Below are 20,000 nucleotides of genomic sequence, written 5' to 3' on the forward strand. Positions count from 1 at the left end.
CCTAGGGGGACAAAGGCTAACACTACTTTTTGAAAAGTAAATCACCTGTAGTTAACAAATATATGTGATAGCAAGCTGTCACTCTTAGCTATGCCGAGATATTAAGGGGGTAGGGGTAAGTAGCGAAATTCGTCAAATTTCGCATTTTGTTTACAATCACTTTGAAAACGTGTCAGTTTTTGCTTTTAAGAACCAGAAATTACTTGATAATATTTCAATATGATAAAGAAAGTATTTTAATGATGTTTTATGCAAAAATATGCCAGAGCGTGCACCAATGGTAGCATCCGCTGACCACCTGATAAAATTCTTCTCTGGAAAGCCACGAGGTAAGAACTAATGAATTACTTGCAATTTTTGTGCTGTTTTGATGTGAAAAACAAGTCTAAAATATGTCTTTTAAAAAAAATTGCAATAGAGCAGAGAACTAGATGATTATATAACCAAAAAACACTTTATTTTAGAGATAATTCTTCTCTGTTATCACTGGAAGTTTTCAAGATGGCGGCTGGCTAAATATTGGTTTATGACAGTTGAAAAGGTAGGAGTTGCATGGCATATTTTTAATTATTTCGAATACGTTGGTGTCTTTAATGTTATAAATGAAATAAGTGTACCATAAAAACTCTATCTGATACAGAAAAAGCATACAATATTTACAGAATATGCTATGAATTATGGATAAGAAACACTTGAAGGATTGCAAATATTTTGCTTCATTTTGTAACAGTTTTTGATCGAGTCTACAACTGATGTAAGTTTGAGGTATCAAAAGTAATCAGGAATTGACATCGTTGCTTTAAGGTTAGTTTTATTCAATTCCATGGATTTGATACAACAACGAGGCCATGATGAAAACACATGTTTAGACTGAAGCCTTTTAAGCATCATTCTTTGCATCAATAACTGAACATGTTCTTATTATCTGTTTTCAGTCTTTACTGAACCTCTATGGCTAGCAAACTAGGCAACCATACATGTATCCTTCAAACTGTTCAAACTGACTCGGATGATCATCTCATCAGCCCCCAAAGTTATGAACCATGGTTGACACTATTCGAGGCTGCAAAAATTCGTAAGTTTACACCTGTGCTAGATGTCGCACAAAATCTGGAAGAACGCGAGGTCCTTTCAATATTTTACCATAGAAAATGTCGAAGTATATTCACCATGAAAAGAGACTTGGAAACAATAAAGAGAAAGAATCAGAACCCCCACAACGAAGAGGATGAAGATTTCATACAAGCAGCAAAGAAAAGAAATGTAACACCACCAACACGAGTATACAGCAAAGATTGTATTTTCTGCGAAAAAGTGAAGTACATCCACTCAACCTCTTCTCGAGAGCCCTTAGTTAAGGCTGCTCAACTAAGAGTCGACAAGATGAAATGTGACCAGAAGATTTTAGCTGTTACCAGCAGGGACATAGTCGCTGCAGAAGCGCACTACCACCGATCATGTTACAGAGAATATACCAGACCCGAAAAACCTAGCCCAAGTTCTTCCTCTACAGACGAAGTAAGGGATGATGCAGAGGAAAAGGCTTTTAGTGATCTATTCAAATACATCCGGTTAGAAGTCATTGGAAAAAAATCAGTTGTTACAATGACAGAGCTTACCTCAAAGCTTGAAGTATTAGCACAAGCTCGAGGAAAAGAGAAATTGAGTGAGGCAACCAGCACTGGACGAAAAAACGGATTTACCCGTGTAGCAAATTTGGAGCTAATTTATTGCAAATGCCACATTTGCTCAGGTTTGTTCACATTTGCTATGAGACGGTGTATTAAATTTTCCTTGATTTTGCAAACGTAGCAAAGCTGGTAAAGTCCGCATTTGCTACAAATTTGCTCCTTTGAGTAAAAACAATGATATTTTCTGTTTTTTCAAAGCATTTACAGGTGTAGCAAGTCTGAAGTAAATGCGAACTTCACCACCTTTGCCAGATTGGTAAACATGATCAAAAAACGAATTTTGAATGCTTTTTCGCTTGGAAGCAAATGTGATCAAAGTATTAGTTCCGCATTATTTTTGCTTAGTTTAGTAAATTTGATCAAAACATCACCTTTACACATTTTTGCTCTGCCTGGTAGAAATGATCAAACTATGATTTATCACACTTTTTCCCAGGGTAGTAAATGTGATCATACACGGCCTTTACCACCCTTTGCCAGACTGATAAATATGATCAAAGAATCACTTTTGAATGATTTTACCCAGGAAAGCAAATGATACCAAAGTACCAATTTTCCCATATTTTAACCCACGTGAGTAAAGTTGATCAAAACACCATTTATCATAATTTTTCTCATGGGTAGAAAAAGTGATAATTTTATTTCCCCACTATTTTGCACTTGAAAGTAACTTTGTTCAAATAAAACGTTTCCAGTATTTTTTGCCTAGAAGTAAACGGCACCAAATCGGTAGTTTTGCACACTTGCGCAGAATAACAAATTTGATCAAAATATCATTTTTACACACTTATAACAGGGTAGCAAATTTGATCAAAATATCATTTTTACACACTTAAGAACAGGATAGCCAATTTGCTCAAAATTTCTTTTATTCCAGATTTTTACTCACGTCACCAAATTTGAATACCACTTTTTTCAAGGTTTTCACAGTAACTGCACTCAGTTCAACACAGTTTTGCAGAGATCACATTTTTTTGGAACTTTAAATGACTAGTTCTACATTACAGGAACAACAGAATTACCAGGCATCAAATGACTTCAATTCCTTTAATGCCATAAAAACTATAAAACATGATTATGTTTCTGTGCATATAAAAGAAAAATCTCTATTTAAAAGTCCACATCAATATCCACAAATTATATGATGAACTTATATAAAACATTCTAAAATAAAACTGCAAAAAAGCATATTTTAAAGTCACAGATAATTATTAATTGTCAATAATAATTTCTATTTCACATGTTTATTATCCTTAACAATTATTCACTGAGTATTTGAGGAAAATTTAATGTATTCCGATCTTCAAATGACTACTGAGACTAAAAATTACTGTTTTTACTTGAAAAAGCACTGGCACAGTTAACAATCATTTACATATATTTTCTTTGGACACCAGCGTAAACGCAATGATTTATTAAATTTTACAATAATCTTTCCACCATCTGAATCAGGTACTGTAAATGACGTAATAAATGCGACCCTCAAATAAACACCTGAAATTGCAGAACCACAGACCACATGTGAAATAGATTGGCTTTATTGGGGTGGGGGCTCAGAAATATTATCTATTCTTCCTGCACCAAAGATTTTTATTTTGGTTTTGCACCCTCTTCCCTAGCCTAGAAATTCCAATTCAGTTTCAGCCATTTCCTACAAAAATGTAGCATTTCAGACACCTTCATTCCAGCGGCCTTCTGTGGAGTGGTTAAGCATTTTCTGCAACTATGTGAACATGCTCACTTAGGTTAAATGGTAAACACCACAGGTAGCCAGAGCTCGCAATTTGTGTTGACCTTGTAACATAAACAGCGACGCATGTCATGTACAAGTAATTTGAGCATCAGCATCCATGGCAAAATTATAAGGATTTGTATGGGGAAAATTTGAAGGCAAAAAGAGGAATTATCAATTAAATTTCCTCACCTGAGTTTCTGTTCCATCGGTTTCTCTCAAATTCAGGTGAGGAAATTTTATTGAAAAATCATTCCTAATTTTGCCTTCAAATTTGAAACAGTTTTTCCCCATACAAATCCTTATCATTTTGCCATGCACGTGACACACATCACTGTTTATGTTACAAAGGTCAACCAAGAGAAAATGAGGGGACAGAGAGGGAGGCTCCCCGTCCAGCCCTTAGGATATGTCATGTCCACGAAAGTTATTTTTAGACGAGCGGAAGTCTTCCGAGACGTCCGCATACTGGCCTATCTCGGTCCGATGCTTGAAAGAAAATAAATATTCATCAGCCTTCCAGGTGCGCCGTCATTTTCTCTTTTCAATGAGAACCTACGAGCGAGGCAAGACTGCACGAGGAATTAGCAATTTGTAAATATTGCACAGAAAATCATCTTTTCTGCGTATTCCTTAATCAAATAATCACCTTATAGGCTGTTAGCCAAAATTATCTTCAAAACTTGAGGGAAGATATAATTTCCTGACAAACCACGACACCTACATGTAGTCAAACCAAGTCACGAATCAAAATATCTCCATTCAGGGCCAGAAGTATGAATCCATGGTTTCTATTAATTGCCGGGGATTAACACAAAATTTGAAAAATTTTCATGCAGGTCATTGTTTTGCAAATTTAAACCTGTTGTTTGTCATTGCCGTTGTGGTTCCTTAAACTTCCTCATGAAGAGCTAGAAGAGCAAACTCTGGAGCATCTTCTGGTGCTTCCCGTGTTGAAGGAGGCCCTACTGTTCGCTCCATGCTCATCCAACTGCTTCTTGGGGTTCTTTTCCTGATGATTTTTCGATCGAGGCGGACAATTAAAGTATTCACTTCAACACTGCGCCAAGGAAGTGGCCGTACACACAATTTTTTCTTCTTTGGTACATCCTGGTCTGAACCGGAAGTATCACCTGCATCTTGTGAATCCGGTTCAGACAAGGATTCCTCAGATGACATGTAATCAGCTGTTAAGACACTTCTGAATTTTTCCTTATCAGCCTCATTTATGCTTGTTGACTCCCTCAGAGCCTTCTTGTGGTTTGTACGTTTCTAAAGAAAGAACAAAGAGAATACATTAACAATCAACACAAGAGTAACCTATGGTACAAAGTTGCAGCAATAATCTTACAGCTCAAACCAAACATGAACTAATGAGGCTCTGAATAATTGGTGATACGTTGTACATGTATTCACGTACATAAACGTTATGTGCGCTTGATACTTACCATGTTCTTTCAACTTCTCTTCCGCTGCTCCTTGAGGAATTCATTTTGTTTATTGTTTGAAACAACTTTGTGTTGCCGTTTCTTTGTCTTAAAGTGAACCCGCATTGCAGCTAAATGAAAAAAAAAAAAAGAAACTGATGTTAAATACAGTACACTAAAAAATTAAACTCACATGAACAACATTGTTATTTCCAGCTTTTAACTCTTTTCTGACAGACAGAATTTGACTAAAATCAAGCATGTTTGGTTAAAATTGTACAAAAAATTAATATTTATTACACATCCGTCCCTAAATCAACATTAACACTAACTCGGATATGATATGTCAAGCCGAGAAAAATTTTCATAGTGCCCAGTCATAGCAAGAAAATCTTCCCACTCAGTAGCCAATCATCAAATAAAAAGCAAAATATACTATCTGGTAAGTACTTCATGTAAGAAAAGTTCCCCCATTGCAACTGCTGACCAGTTGCACTGGTATATTATTTTACCACGCTGGGTGGCTTTCTTTTATACAGTCATACACTTGAACTGTCTGATTCTGGAAAAAAACCTAAAAAAGTTCTCATCGAATAGTCAATAGACATTTAGATCAACTGTGATGTGTGTAGATTGTAAAAAGCTCATTAAACTGTCAACAAAACAAGTTACTTTCATAATTCTGGATATTTAGTTTTGGAGAATTTTTTTGTACAAGTTTGACCTCCTACTGTACTCATGCATAGCTTACAGGGGTTAATTCATTAGCATTTTACAGTTTTTGACCAATTCTGTGGTAAGATTTTAACATTGAAATTTTACTAAATAAAGCAAACGATGAGTACACACAGCAGGGCTTTAAATACACAAAATATTCTAAATAAAACACAACTAACTTAGAACATACCCTTGACAGTGTTTGTAGGTGTCTCAGGGTCTGTACTACGGATACCATTAAGAAGTTCATCGTTGACAGTTTTGTTAATTGGATCAGCAAAGCTGAAAATAACAAAGGACAATAATTTTTGCAATTTTAAGAGCTTGAGTTTAAGTTACTGTCTGTTTATAAACACAGTATTATACACTTTTGATCCAGTTTTGTCTATGTTAAAGCTTATCACAAGCACTATCCTACACTGTATGTTAGATATCAAAATTAACATGTACAATGTTAAGTAAAACTGCTGAATTATTCTTGTGAAAACTACTGCCCACAAATTGGTTGAATAGTACACTGTATTAATTGAGGTCACTCAGCATGGTCCATAAAGTTCAAAGATCGGGCAAAGGCCATCACTCACAATATGCACCAAATTAAGATCTCACAATTACATGTAAAATGTTTACAGTGTAAATAAAACTGCTGAATTATTTTCGTGAGAAAGTACTGCTTGCAATTTGGTTCAAGAATATTAATTGAGGTCACTCAGCATGGTCCATAAAGTTCAAAGATCGGGCAAAGGCCATCACTCACAATATGCACCAAATTAAGATCTCACAATTACATGTAAAATGTTTACAGTGTAAATAAAACTGCTTAATTTTTTTCGTGAGAAAGTACTGCTTGCAATTTGGTTCAAGAATATTAATTGTGGTCACTCAGCATGGTCCATAAAGTTTAAAGATCGGGCAAAGGCCATCACTCACAATATGCACCAAATTAAGATCTCACAATTAAAATGTTTACAGTGTAAATAAAACTACTGAATTATTTTCGTGAAAACTACTGCTTGCAATTTGGTTCAAGAATATTAATTGTGGTCACTCAGCATGGTCCATAAAGTTTAAAGATCGGGCAAAGGCCATCACTCACAATATGCACCAAATTAAGATCTCACAATTAAAATGTTTACAGTGTAAATAAAACTGCTGAATTATTTTCGTGAGAAAGTACTGATTGCAATTTGGTTTAAGAATATTAATTGTGGTCACTCAGCATGGTCCATAAAGTTTAAAGATCGGGCAAAGGCCATCACTCACAATATGCACCAAATTAAGATCTCACAATTAAAATGTTTACAGTGTAAATAAAACTGCTGAATTATTTTAGTGAAAACTACTGTTTGCAATTTGGTTCAAGAATATTAATTGTGGTCACTCAGCATGGTCCATAACGTTTCAGGATTGGGCAAAGGCCATCGCTCACAATATGCACCAAATTAAAATCTCACAATATTTAAATGGTTAAGTAAAACTGCTGAATTCTTTTCATGAAAACTACTGCCTGCGATTTGGTTCCATGATATTTTAAGTAAAATAATTTGTGTTTACTCAGCTTGAAGGTCAGGCAAATGTCATCTCTCACAAGATAAACAAAATTAAGATCACAGCATTACACATTACAAAAAACAACATTTGATAGAAATTTGCTTGTTTATGTATCATGTACCTTTTAGAAACATCCCATGCAAGTTTTTCACCATCTGCCCCTGTCAAGCTTTTGTACACCTCCCTCACATTGGCCTGAAACAGACATAAAACACTTAAAATACACAAGGCAATAATACAAACACTGTTTACGGTAATTGTGTTACACACACTTTTGCAGTCGCCTTTGCATACTTATTACTACAATTCAAAAACAATGTCGTTTACAATGTTAACAGTGGAACACTGTTATTAAAAGAGCACTGTCATGGAGGTTTTGCTGTTTTCAGCTCCATTCGTCGCTTAAATAAATTCCTGGTACCTTAGTCCTCCCCGAATTGCTTCCGATGGACTAACTGGAACATATCAAATGAATGATGGCTCTGAGAGCAAACCATAATGAATTTTTGCCAATATTTTCAAGGAATGGCTCTAGAATTTGAAAAAAACTGGCTAGTTTTTTTTCAAATTTCAATCCATTTCCATCGTAGGTGATAGGCGGCATTAAACGGTTTCAGTGTAGTGATATAGTCCTAGGCAACAAAACTACACCATTATTTTGGGGTTCCATTGATGCAGGAATATTTCAGAAATTTAAAATGACGCCAAAATACCGTGACAGTGCCCCTTTAAATATGACCACCACTCGCTCAAGTCCATGAAAACTTCTTCGCTTTAACAGCGTGTGCTATAGACCTCTTTCATAATGGTGGCCAAATAAAATATTCTTTTGTTTCAATGCTAATAAGCCCTACTAACCTCGCTACAACGAGGAAATTTCAAAAGAATATTTGTTTTAAAACGAGGGCAGTAGGTCTAATTAACATAAATACAAAAGAATGTAAAAGTGGTCGCCATTTATGAAAGTGGTCTATTGCTAGATACAAAAAATAACTGCACAAGCTTTCCTTCAGGGCGAAAGAAAGTAGTAATTAGGGGGTGGTACCGTCAAAATTACAAACTGACTTACTGTTAGCTCTTTCGACAGGCGTTTTGGTGGGGGTGGTGCTGTATTTTCCCGCTCTTTCCTAAGTTCCTTTAACACGCGATGCTCCATCCGATTATTAAAATCCTCCTGGCTTTGACGCTGGCTTTCAAAAAAGGCTTCTAGTTTGGCTACAAGGTCGCCAGTTTCGCCACTGTCCCGCATTGAAGCCAGATTTAATTGCTCCAGGCAACGATTTGCGTTATTGCGCCCTGGAGCTCTCGGTATTATAGCGACTGGTGTGGAATTCGAAGAGCTTGTACTGGTGCTAGGAGGAGGTGTAGTTATAGTTAATGTCGATTCTGCATCTATATCGCGGCGATTCTCACGTGGCGTTCCAGTAGTAGATGATGTGGATGCTCTGTCTATTTCTCGCTCTTGATGATCACTCTCCGCCAAGGAATGCGAGGAATAAAAGCGGCCTACAGCTCGTTCTGTATTGCTTGATTGGCTCCTGGACGTCTGATTTGATTTGGGATTCTGCTTGCGATGCCTACTAGGCTTATTTGGCGGCAGTCGCCCCATTTTCAATGTATTAAACGTACGTAACTGAAGTTGACTCGCGAACAACGAGGCGAACGAGAGAAAGGACGAACTTGTGACCCGCGTGAATTCAAACAGCGCCACACAATCTTTTTATCTGTCAACACTGTCAGTTTGGACCAATGCAAAGTCAAACCTTTTTCCAACATGGCCTTCCATTGGATATTTATTAGTTATCTGTTCATTGTTTAATTTGCAAGATCAACCGCTGATGAATTGAATCCAAGGCTCAATTTGGAGAAATCAGATTTCATTTCAACATGGCTCCAACTAAGCGGCGGTTTTGCCCACATTGTAGAGAGAATGTGTCTGTTAGAACGTATCAAAGGCATTTTGATATCTATTTCAATACAGAAGAAGGTGAATGGCGTCAAAAGGAGTCTTCAGACGAAGACGATTGCTTAATGCAAACAGATTCACGGTCTGATTTGTTTGAAAGAAGTGAGCCAGAAGAGAATGTGGACACCGGCACGGACAAAGATGTCAACAGCGAGGCACATACGTGTACACAGACGGGATCGACACAAGGTAAGAGCTGAGTGGCCCTTTATGTTTCTTTTGTTACCCCTACTTGTCAAGTCAATCCGTCTTGTTTATTAAAATAGCGACCAAGCAAAACAACAACATGATTTTAAACGCAAATTTTCTTATTTCTACACATTTTACACGAGTTAAAATTTTTTACTGTAAGCATCATTAAATTCCTAAGTCAAATGCCGGTGATTCAACTTTTTTTTCCTCCAAAAATAGGCCTGGTTGACATGCAACATGAGCAGATGCACTGACTTGTTGTTAATTAGTGTCTTTTATTCTAACAATAGGTACTAATAAGCCACTGCATTTGAGTATGTTGCTTGTGCTTATGCTTGCATACATGTAGTTTGTGTACACCAGCCTTTAAGGTCAGAACACAATAGACAACAAGTCGCTGCAACAGGTCGCTGTGAGAAATGGCTCTGTGAGTACATACGCTGCGACAGTGCTACAATGTACTTTTACTCATCGATTTTCATAAAAATACCCCAAGTCACACAAAGCGACTTGTTGCTGAGACCTGTCACTGCGTCATGCCGCAAGGACTTGTCGCCTTGTGTGACCCTCTATATGATTTAAGGGACAAAGGTGATAGCATGCTCACAACATGCTTCGACTTGAAAACAAAAGAAACTGGCCATAACATGCATGCTGAGCATGCTATATAGCTAGAGCACACTTTAATGAGCTTATACGTTTGTTTTATATAACACACGAGTGTGAGCAGGCAAACACAAAAAGTGTGTTAACCTTGGAAACACAAAACCTAGCATGCGAGAGGACACAGCACACTAGTGTGTTAGTGTGCACCACACATGTTAACTCAACCGAAACTAAACCGAAGCTTTAATTATCAACTTCCAAACCAGAAAAACAAAGCTGAAACATTTGGCCACAAACAAGTTTCGAGGATTTAAATCAGACTCTTCAATTACTTTTTTAATGAGGAGGAGGTCACAATTTTAGCTACATGTACATTTCATTTTATTGTAGAGTGCTATTCTGTGTCAACTTGCATGCTAAGCATGACATCGATCACGCTCAACCAAAACAAAGACCAAGTGTGCTAACTTGACCAAAACAAAAAGTAGTGTCATTCATTGTTTTAAACATCATATATGCGCATAAAGTGTGTCTTTGGAATGCTAAGCATGTTGTGTCAGGCTTTGTTACTGAAATCATATGGAGGGTCACATATACAGTTGAAGCTTAAGTTTTCATCTGTGATGTGACACTTTTTCACAAAGCAACTCTGGTAAATTGTTTTTTTGTAACATTGATTTTATCCTTTTCGCGAACTGTGTATTTACAGTTGTATGATCCTGTAAAATTAATGACAAGAAACCACTTGTTCTTAGGCAGTGTTTCAAAGAGTCAATGCATCATCTATTTTTTTAATTGAATAGCCAGGTAACACACCATAATAATAATAATAATAATAATAATAATAATAATAATAATGATAATAATCACTTTATTTAAGTTTCAAAGTTATTTTGGCAAGCACAAGTGCTCTACTAATTGCAAGACTGCAAATCAAATTAAAGGAAATCAAATTAACCAAATAAGATGTTTGTCCTCGATGAGAGGGAAAAACCTCTCTGAGCAGAATACAGAACCAGGAAACTCAACCCACATATGACATGGAGTCTGGGAATCGATCCTGGGCCACATTGGTGGAAGGCGAGTACTCTCATCACTGCGCCAGCCTTGCTCCCCTAACCAACCCTCCAAGGTTCAAATGGATTGTACATACATAACACAAATGCACAAGTTATACATGTATTAAAGTCTGGATAAATAGTGATAAATATTTTATTGCTCATTACATGTCCTTGTGACCAACAGATACCGGAGGTGTTTTCATTAAGAATCTTGAAGAAGAAGATTGGCGTTTACTGAATGATAGTGATTCAGATTCGGGTGATTTTATGTATCATGAAAAGATGAGACCAGATGTTCTGCAAGAATTTTGGGACATTACAGATGAGGATGTCAATGAAGACTTCCCTCAAGGCCAGAGTAAACTACCTTCAGTTGATGTTTCTGAAACATCTAGAGTGAGCAGAAGTGCAAAAGTTATTGTTCGTTGGATGCTTATATTCCTGTGTCTTTGGTCATCATTCTGCTCACTGTCAGACAATGCATTTGAGGTGCTCCTTGCATTTTTACAGGCAGTATTTGATTCCATGGGAACTATTTTTCCATTAGTGGCAAGTTTTGCTGTTTTGTTTCCAAGGTCAGTCCATTTGCTTCGCAAACAACTTGGAGTTGATCAAGACAAGTTTATAAAGTATGTTGTGTGCCCTAAGTGTAACAGTTTATACAACTTTGATGATTGCTACGAGACGTCACAGAACAAAGGTTTCAAAGACATGCTCTTTCATCCAGTTTCCACACCATCGACAACGTTTTCGCAGAACTGCCTGCTGTGGGGAGCCACTTCTGAAAGAGGTTTCATTGAAGTCTGGTGAAACAAAACTTTACCCATTTAAAGTGTACTGCTATAATAGTATCACTGAAAATCTAAAGTACTTTCTTCAAAGGCCTGGCTTTGCTTTAAAATGTGAATTATGGAGAAGTAGGGATATTCCAGAAGGATATCTGGCAGACATATTTGATGGATGCATCTGGAAGGACTGGCAGTATGCCTATGGAAAACCTTTTCTTGCAGCACCCAGAAATTATGCTTTTATGTTGAATGTTGATTGGTTCCAGCCATTCAAGCACTCTCTATACAGTGTTGGGGCATTGTACATGGTACTGATGAATCTGCCAAGGACTGAAAGGTTCAAGCCAGAGAATGTGTTTTTGGTAGGGGTCATTCCTGGACCACATGAACCCAAACTGAACATCAACACTTATTTGAAGCCCCTTGTTGCTGAGTTGAATGCCTTGTGGGAAAATGGCTTAAGTTTTAAAGCACACGAGTCTTCTACAGCACAGATATTCCGTGCAGCACTTCTTTGTGTGGGCTGTGATGTCCCAGCAGCTCGGAAGGTTTGTGGTTTCACAGGCCATGCCTCTAACAGTGGCTGTTCCAAGTGTAAAAAGTTTTTTCCAGGAACAGTGAGTACAAAGATAGATTTTTCTGGATTTGATCCCTCCCCTCCAAGAAGTAACCATGAGCACCGACAGCAAGCGCAAGATATTCTAAACCAGACCTCTGCAGGTGATTGCTCAGACTTGGAGCAGAAGTATGGCACTAGGTATAGTGAATTGATGCAGCTGCCGTACTTCGACTGTGTGCGGTATCATGTTATCGATCCTATGCACAACTTGTTCACAGGTACAGCAAAGCACATCATGAGGAACATTTGGCTTGATTCTGATAGGCCATTACTAGAAAAGAATGACCTCATTCAAATGCAGGAAAAGTTAGACAGGATTAAAGTCCCAGCCACCATTAGAAGAATGCCAAAGAAAATAAGAAACAGTTATGGAGGCTTTACTGCTGACCAGTGGAAGTCATTCACTGTTCTATTTTCTGTGTATGCACTTTGGAACATTTTACCCAAGCGTGACTTGGAATTGTGGCGTGATTTTGTCTTGGCTTGCACATACTTATGCTCAACAGTTTTAACAGAAGCCAAAGCAATGCTAGCTCATTCACACCTACTAAAGTTTTGCAAGCGTTTCGAAGAGTTGTATGGAAAGGACAAAGTTACACCAAATATGCATTTAAACACTCATCTTCTTAATTGTGTCCTGGATTATGGACCAGTATATGCATTTTGGCTGTTCAGCTTTGAACGTTACAACGGTATCCTTGGAGACTTTGGCACAAATCAACGGGCAGTTGAAATACAGCTAATGAGGAAATTTACTGCAAATCAATTTATGAAAGACATTCCACTTCCAACTGCTTTTGAAGAAAGTTTTAAGCCACTGCTAACAAGACTGGCCTCTAAACAGTCAGGAAGTCTGACAGACCATTCATCAGCTGAACAGGCTTGCACCTTTTCACAAGTTATTCGTGCTAGTTGCCTCTCCATTGGTCCAGTGCGAAAAGGTCATGAATGGTCCTGTGCTGATTCTCTGTGCAAATGCTGTGGATCTTCCTTTAGAGATAATTTAGATGCTGGTAGCCTTGTTCATCTAAAGAAATGCTACACTGCGATTTTCAATGGAGCAGAAGAAGATTCGGTAACACCTTACTTTGAAAGGTTTACCGCTTGCACATTTAATGGAGACTTGCTGGGATCTTGTAAGTCTAGAAGTGACAGATCTGCATTTATCTTAGCGAGATGGTGTAAACTTGGGGGAACAGTTGACAGCTCTGGAGGTGATTTGAGGCCTGGAGTTGTTGATTTTTTTATGAAGCAAAATGTGAAAGTAAGTGGGCAGTATGTGCCATGCATACTTGCATCAGTGCGTTGGTTTCAAGCACATCCCTCCCGACACTCCTAAGGAGCTCCAGTTGAAGTCTGGTGCAAGGATCTTTTTGAACCAGAAGGAGATGCAAGCTTTATACCTGTTCAAAGAATCTATGGAAAATTCACCCCAGCACTTGAGATTGTTGAGGAAGAAAATGTTCTTGTTGTTTGCCCCCTTCCACGCAAGCTGCAATGTTAGTGGGGTATTCTTAAATTTGAAAGGACTTGGGATTTCCAAAGTTTAGTGTACTATACAATGCCTAGGAAAACTAAAAATCAATAATAACCCTTACCATCTCTTAATGTGAATGCATTTTGGGCCTTGCTCTTGACAGGAAATCATGCCTCAACTTGAAAGGAGGTTTATTTTGACATCTACATCTAATATTTAACAGCACATTCAACAACATGACCTGAAGGTTGTAGAGTGCTAGGTTCTCAAGGAAATTTTGAAAAACTAAAGATAAGCTAGCCAAAAAACAAAGTGCATTGGTTTCCTATCAACTCAATGGCCACAGGTAAAATCCAGCTTACAGTGTATTTGCATGAAAAATAGCTTTAAAAAGTCAGTTAGGCTGATTGTGCACTCAGCCCTTCATTTCAGCATGCGAAAAGGGAAATTTCCAATGAATGGTATTAACCCTTTATCCCCTAAGAGTGACCAGCATCTATTTTCTCCTTTTAATATCACTGCTTAATCAAACACAAGGGTTATGAGAATATAGGAAAAGATCACCAAGTTATAGATGTCTTGATTGTTAAACATTCTCATCATCAGAATAATAGAAAAATTAATGTATGGAGAACATGTAGAGAATATGCATGCTGATCTCAGGGTTGAAAGGCTTGAACTTTTAAATTTATTACATGTACACAAATCACACTGGGGTTCTTATTCAAGTACTGGGTAATTGCAGTATTGCAGTACATGTAGTTAATTTCATCAAAGCGCAAACATTCAAGAAGGAAAAACCTATCCTAAACATTTTAAATCAGCAAAAGCCTGTTTTCCATAGCTTGGATATTTCCGGTATTTAAACAAGACGACTATGGAGCAAATGTCAAGTTACTACTCTGAATTTAATAAATTTGTATTGCAATGTGGTTTATACACAAATCATATAATTTATATTAAACATATCAAATAAATTACCTGCAAAGGTATTCAGATTTGTCGCAGGTAAAGCAACACAAACAATGTCTGTAAACTTCTAATAAACAGTTAACGTTCTAATGTTCAGACTGCTAAATTATACAATTTAAATCTAGTATTTCTTCATGTACTATAAAGGTACAGTGTGGATGTTGACCAATTTCCTTGTGCTGTAACAGCATAAAGTGTAGCTGTCATGTTCCTGAAAAAGACATCATCTTCATCAGTATTATAATGGTGCAGCAGAATGTCCTGTATGCTGTACATGTACAGTCAAGGTTTTCATTAAGAATTTTAGCAGTAGGAGAATAGTTTTAAGTAAGAGGAGAATTTCATGTATTATAAAAGAGCAAATCTCTCTCAGGGAATGAGTAAAATGTAGCCAGCCACTTAAGAGTAGGAGCCGGAGAATTCTCTGATCTTCGATGCCTAATGAACACCCTGACATTAACAATGGCGCCACAGGGCACAAGAGCCATAAAGTAAATACTGTACAGTTGTTTCAAAACAAGTCCGGCTATGTGATTACATGTCGCTGGTTACTCTGGTCATAGCAATCAGCTCGGGCCTTGCAGCCCCTCACTTCTCACAGCCCCCTTCATTTCCAGAGTCTGATGCCTACTTCAAAACATTTTAAGCCCCTGCTGTTAAGTTAGTTATGAAAGTAGAATATTGAGAACTACTGGACATTGCATTAACCCTTTGAGCCTGAATAGTGATCAGCGTCAAATTTCTCCTTGTCATCTCACTATTTAATCAATCAGGGAGATTGTGAGGATTAACAATATTATCACCCAACATGAATTTCCTTCATATTTTAAGACCTTTTCCCCACTAGTGCTATAATAAATGTATGGGAACAAGGAAGAAAAATTTCCCTTTTGATATTGGGGATTAAAGGGTTAAAATCATTAAAGTCACTAAATTCAAAGTTGGATTTACTACAAATTATAATTTATGGTAAGGGATATTTTCCAAGGGTAAACAAGGTCACCTTTAACGGGGTGGCATATAACTACCAAACTGTTGTTACGGAAGGTTTCTAACAACCATATTTTGAAAATCAAAGCTTATAAAGAAAATCTTATTTACTCTTTGTAGTTCCTCTTACCAGTTCACTGATGTCCAAGTGGGTTTTTTAATAGTCTTTGTAACTTTTTTTTATTTTCAAAATAATTTATGAAAGATGAATAGAGATGGTCCTTCATTGGATTGAATTGAAGTTCAGGTGGCAAATCACCAAGAGTGCGATATTTCGATAAAGAATAAGATGCAGCGTTGTGGCATCTTTCTTGAGATTCTTCAGCTGTTCCAGGCTCTTTTTCATTTGAACTGCAATGATCCTCTGCTTGACACTGCTCTAAACTTGGCTCTTGATCATTTTTCCTCTTTTTTAGAGCTTTATGTCTTCTTTTCAGGTAGTTATGCCTTGATTCTTTCTTGTGCTTTCCCATCTATTTAATGAAACCTACCATTAGTAATGTTCATGCTATTTTTTTATAGAATACCTGGCTATTGACAGCCCTGGAAACCCAGGGCTAGAGAGTAGGGAAGAGCTTCAACAGCAAAAAACTCTCATGAAAAAGCATAGAGAAACTTAGAGGAGCTGCTGTGGAGTGGAATCCAGATATTTTGAACCTTAGAGGGAAATAGAAATTGGTTAGGTTAACCCTCTTGTTTATTAGTAAACCATGTTTATTTACCATACAAAATGTAGGTGTTTAAAAACAAAACAAACAGTAAATTTAATATTGTTCAATCAATTCGCGTCCCAGTCAGAGAGCAGCAGGATCACTGGTCATTTTTGTTATGCAAGCATGTTTAGCCATGACTTGTCAACTGAACTCCAGCTTGGATGTGTATGCTGGAGTTTGACCTAGCCAAAGATAGTCAACGAGGATCACGAATTTCAACATGTCTCATCTGCAGTTCACCTAACATGATTTTAAATAGTCACATTTGTTTATTCACAATCATTGGGATATAATGAACTCACACCTGGCCTTTCGTTTAAGAACATTGGCATGATAGCTCATGCAGTTAGAGTGCTGTACTATTACCTCAGAGGCCATGGGTTCAAATCCTGTGTCAAGCCAGAACATTTTTCAGATTTCATTTCAACTGTGCCAATCACAGACTTCACTCGTAGTAGCCCTCATGTATTGTTAAATGATTGCACGCGTGAAATGACTTTTGGTCAAGCTGCCCTCTATCCTGAGTGAACAGAAAACAAAAAGCAACTAGCTACTCCATATACAAACATGTCCCTAGGGCTCTTCCAGTTAAGCTTATTTTTAAACTTTTTTTGTGCGTTAAGATTCTTGTTCGCCCCTGTTATTTGCCCCTGGTTAAGCAGTTTAACCCTTTAAGTCTTGGTATTAAAATGGAAATTCTCCTTACTAATCTTAGCTCATAACTGATAATCATTTCTTCATTTAATCTCTACACATTCAATAGACATTTCCCTTTGGAGATCGTTTAATTCATTCTCATAACCTGTTCTCTTTGTCAAGTATCGATACTGTGAGGAGAAAACTATCTTTGTGCTTTACAAAAAGGTCAACATGGCAATAGCAATTATTTATAGGCTTAATTTGTTCGATTAACGCGTTCACAGATGTCCTATTCTTAATACCTTACGAAAGAAGTAATAGACAATTAAAATGTTGAAATTACGTACCGTTTGAATTCCTGAGCGGTTTCTAGCTCTCAATAAAAACTCTGTTCCCCAAAAAATCCTTACGTTTGAGTTGGTCATGATCATGCGTCGTATTGTTCCACGAAGGACTACCGCTGACTGGCAGTAATAAAAAATGGTCGTCAAATCGGTCGTCAAAGACAGCCCATGGAATGAATCCAACAACTACAGATACTTTCAAGATTTAGTGAAACACAAGATCATTAGATTTAAGCGCAAGTTAACATTATGTAGCAAAAACAAACGAAATTAGAAATTACATGTAAATCGTTTAAAAGCGACTGAAATTGTTTGAAAAATCTATCCATCCCGTGATCGTGAACTCCAAAAACTGCGTACAATAATGGAGCAACAATGGTCGAAGTGTTAACAATTGGTTAAGTGCTAGCAAAGATTGTTTTTGGGTTACGATTTGATCATATTTACTCTATACAGTAAAATCATAAATTTAAAGTAAAATTTCTGTGGCACCAAATATGACGTATACACTCGTTATCTTTAAAACAGTTAGTAAAGTGGTAGCAAAGATTGTTTTTTGATCGTCGTTTGATCATATTTGACTCTATACTGTAAACTGATAAATTTACAGTACATTTGCTATGGCACCAAATATGGGGTATATTTTTGTTACCTTTACTACAGGACAAAATTGCAGCAAAATTGATTCAAAACAACAAATTTACTACAAGAGGCATAGTTAAAGCAAAATTAGTGTAAAACTAATGTTTGCTTTATATTTACGCCGCCATTGCATGAAAGCAAACTTTCATCTTTGAACAACATTTGCGTTTTGTGCAAATATGATGCAACGTTGGTGCTCCAAATTTGCTACAGATTTGCTCAAGTGGCAAACCTAGGTAAATTCATTTTTTCGTGCAGTGCAGAAAGCATATAAGGAGAAAAATAGAGGCGGAGTTTGGCTCTATTTTATTAATATTTCCAGATGACAAGGGAAAGCTTATTGTTGTTCCAGAGAATTTGAGTGTGGAGGACATCGTGAAGATGAATTTGGTCATGAAGAAAGAGCTTGACATTCTGAAACATCATTCGAGCGATATTGGTAAGATAATCAACCAGAGTTCCACTTACATCCGCAAGTCCATCTTGGACATGAAATGGAAGTCACCATGGCCAATACATCCATCTGACGTAGACATCCGGTCATTTCCTGTTCCAGAGAGTCTGAAGCGTTTGTTGATGAGTGTGCTTACAGCTGATGTCAGTAATCCATCACAACGAATCGTGAATCTTGTCTGCTCTTTTAGTCAAGACATCGTCTATGCTGTAACATGCGGTAAAACAAAGCCCACAAAGCAAGTTCTTTTATCGTATGGTGTGAAGACCCTGACAGGCAATGTTGAGCTTTTGTAAATATTGAACAGGTTTGGACATGGTATATCATACCACCAGCTTGAGGAAAACGACACTGCACTTTGTATAGAGAAAATTGCCAGTAGTCTAAACCAAAGCCCAATTATTCCCAAAGCTATTCAAACCCACCTTTTTTTACGAACTTAGCATGGGATAATATTGACCGTTTAGAGGAGACGCTAACAGGGAAAGGATCGACTCATCGTGTAAACGGTATTATAGTCCAGCCTCAATTGTATGGTCCACATCTTCCTACTGCAGGAGCACCAGTTATTGAGAAGCGAAAACAGAGAACAATCACACAGGAACTTCAACCTATGAACACTTACATATCAGGTGAAAGAGTGGGACCGCAATCACTTAAGACTGGTGGCGTAACTGAAGACAAGAAAGCCCAAAGTAAACTTGCGCTCAAGAAGAACTTTCTTTGGCTGCTTTCACGAAATACCCACTGTGTCAACAAGAAGATACCGGGATGGACTGGTTTCAACATCCAAGCACGTAATGATGAGGAGATAACGAAAGACACAGTTGGATACCTTCCAACTATAAATGCACCTGCTACTGAGATGAAAACCGTCAATGAAATTCTTTCCAAGTCGGATGGAATGAGAAAAGTGTTGAATCTGAAAGAAATAGTTGTTGTCATGGATCAAGCATTGTATGCCAAAGCAGCAGAAATCAAATGGCAGCATCCAAACACTTACAGCTCCATAATCCTAAGACACAATTTGCAATTTGATGTCCATTATCGGAAAACGCTTTGAAGACGCTGGACTGAAGGCCTTGTGCATTGAGTCAGGAGTGATTGCTGAGGGATCCATTCAAAATGTTCTTACTGGGAAGATATATAATCGAGGCGTAAGAGTTCACAAGTGCATATATGAAGCTTTGATGAGGTTACCTTGGCAACAGTTTGCTCTATGGGTAAATGAAGAACATCCAAACAACTTACCTGTGGTTCGTGCTTTAGAAGAACAAGTGGCGGAAGTTGCAAATGATATCACTCAACGAGCACACAATGCAACTCTACAAAGCACTGGTTTTGCAGAAGTTCATCGATTTTGGGAATGGTGAACAGTCCAAGGTCTGGATGTCTTACGTTGATATTGTCGACAACCTG

General features: G+C 37.4%; 1 protein-coding gene and 1 pseudogene across 1 annotated transcript; one reads left to right on the forward strand and one right to left on the reverse strand.

Moving 5' to 3' along the window:
• Positions 1-2,952: 2,952 nt before the first annotated feature.
• LOC137989120 (uncharacterized) lies at positions 2,953-8,833 on the reverse strand. The gene is made up of 6 exons (XM_068834995.1): positions 8,420-8,833; positions 8,188-8,384; positions 7,240-7,313; positions 5,758-5,849; positions 4,938-4,981; positions 2,953-4,695 (listed from the first exon to the last, which is right to left on the reverse strand). The coding sequence occupies exons 2-6, from the start codon at positions 8,365-8,367 to the stop codon at positions 4,315-4,317; spliced, it is 771 nt and encodes a 256-aa protein (XP_068691096.1). The 5' UTR covers positions 8,368-8,384; positions 8,420-8,833; the 3' UTR covers positions 2,953-4,314.
• A 193-nt stretch (positions 8,834-9,026) lies between these two features.
• On the forward strand, positions 9,027-13,907 carry LOC137989116 (uncharacterized; annotated as a pseudogene).
• Positions 13,908-20,000: the final 6,093 nt, after the last annotated feature.

Source organism: Montipora foliosa, unplaced genomic scaffold (genome assembly GCF_036669935.1).
Source record: "Montipora foliosa isolate CH-2021 unplaced genomic scaffold, ASM3666993v2 scaffold_441, whole genome shotgun sequence".
NCBI classification, from domain to species: Eukaryota; Metazoa; Cnidaria; class Anthozoa; order Scleractinia; family Acroporidae; genus Montipora; species Montipora foliosa.

Bases quoted from the DNA above. Each gene is read 5' to 3' on its own strand.
- LOC137989120 (XM_068834995.1), bottom strand. From the start codon at position 8,367: ATGCGGGACAGTGGCGAAACTGGCGACCTTGTAGCCAAACTAGAAGCC. The intron at 7,314-8,187 runs GTAAGTCAGTTT...TGTCTGTTTCAG, and splicing joins GCCTGTCGAAAGAGCTAACA to GCCAATGTGAGGGAGGTGTA. The intron at 4,696-4,937 runs GTTGTTTCAAAC...TTCTTTCTTTAG, and splicing joins CAAAGAAACGGCAACACAAA to AAACGTACAAACCACAAGAA.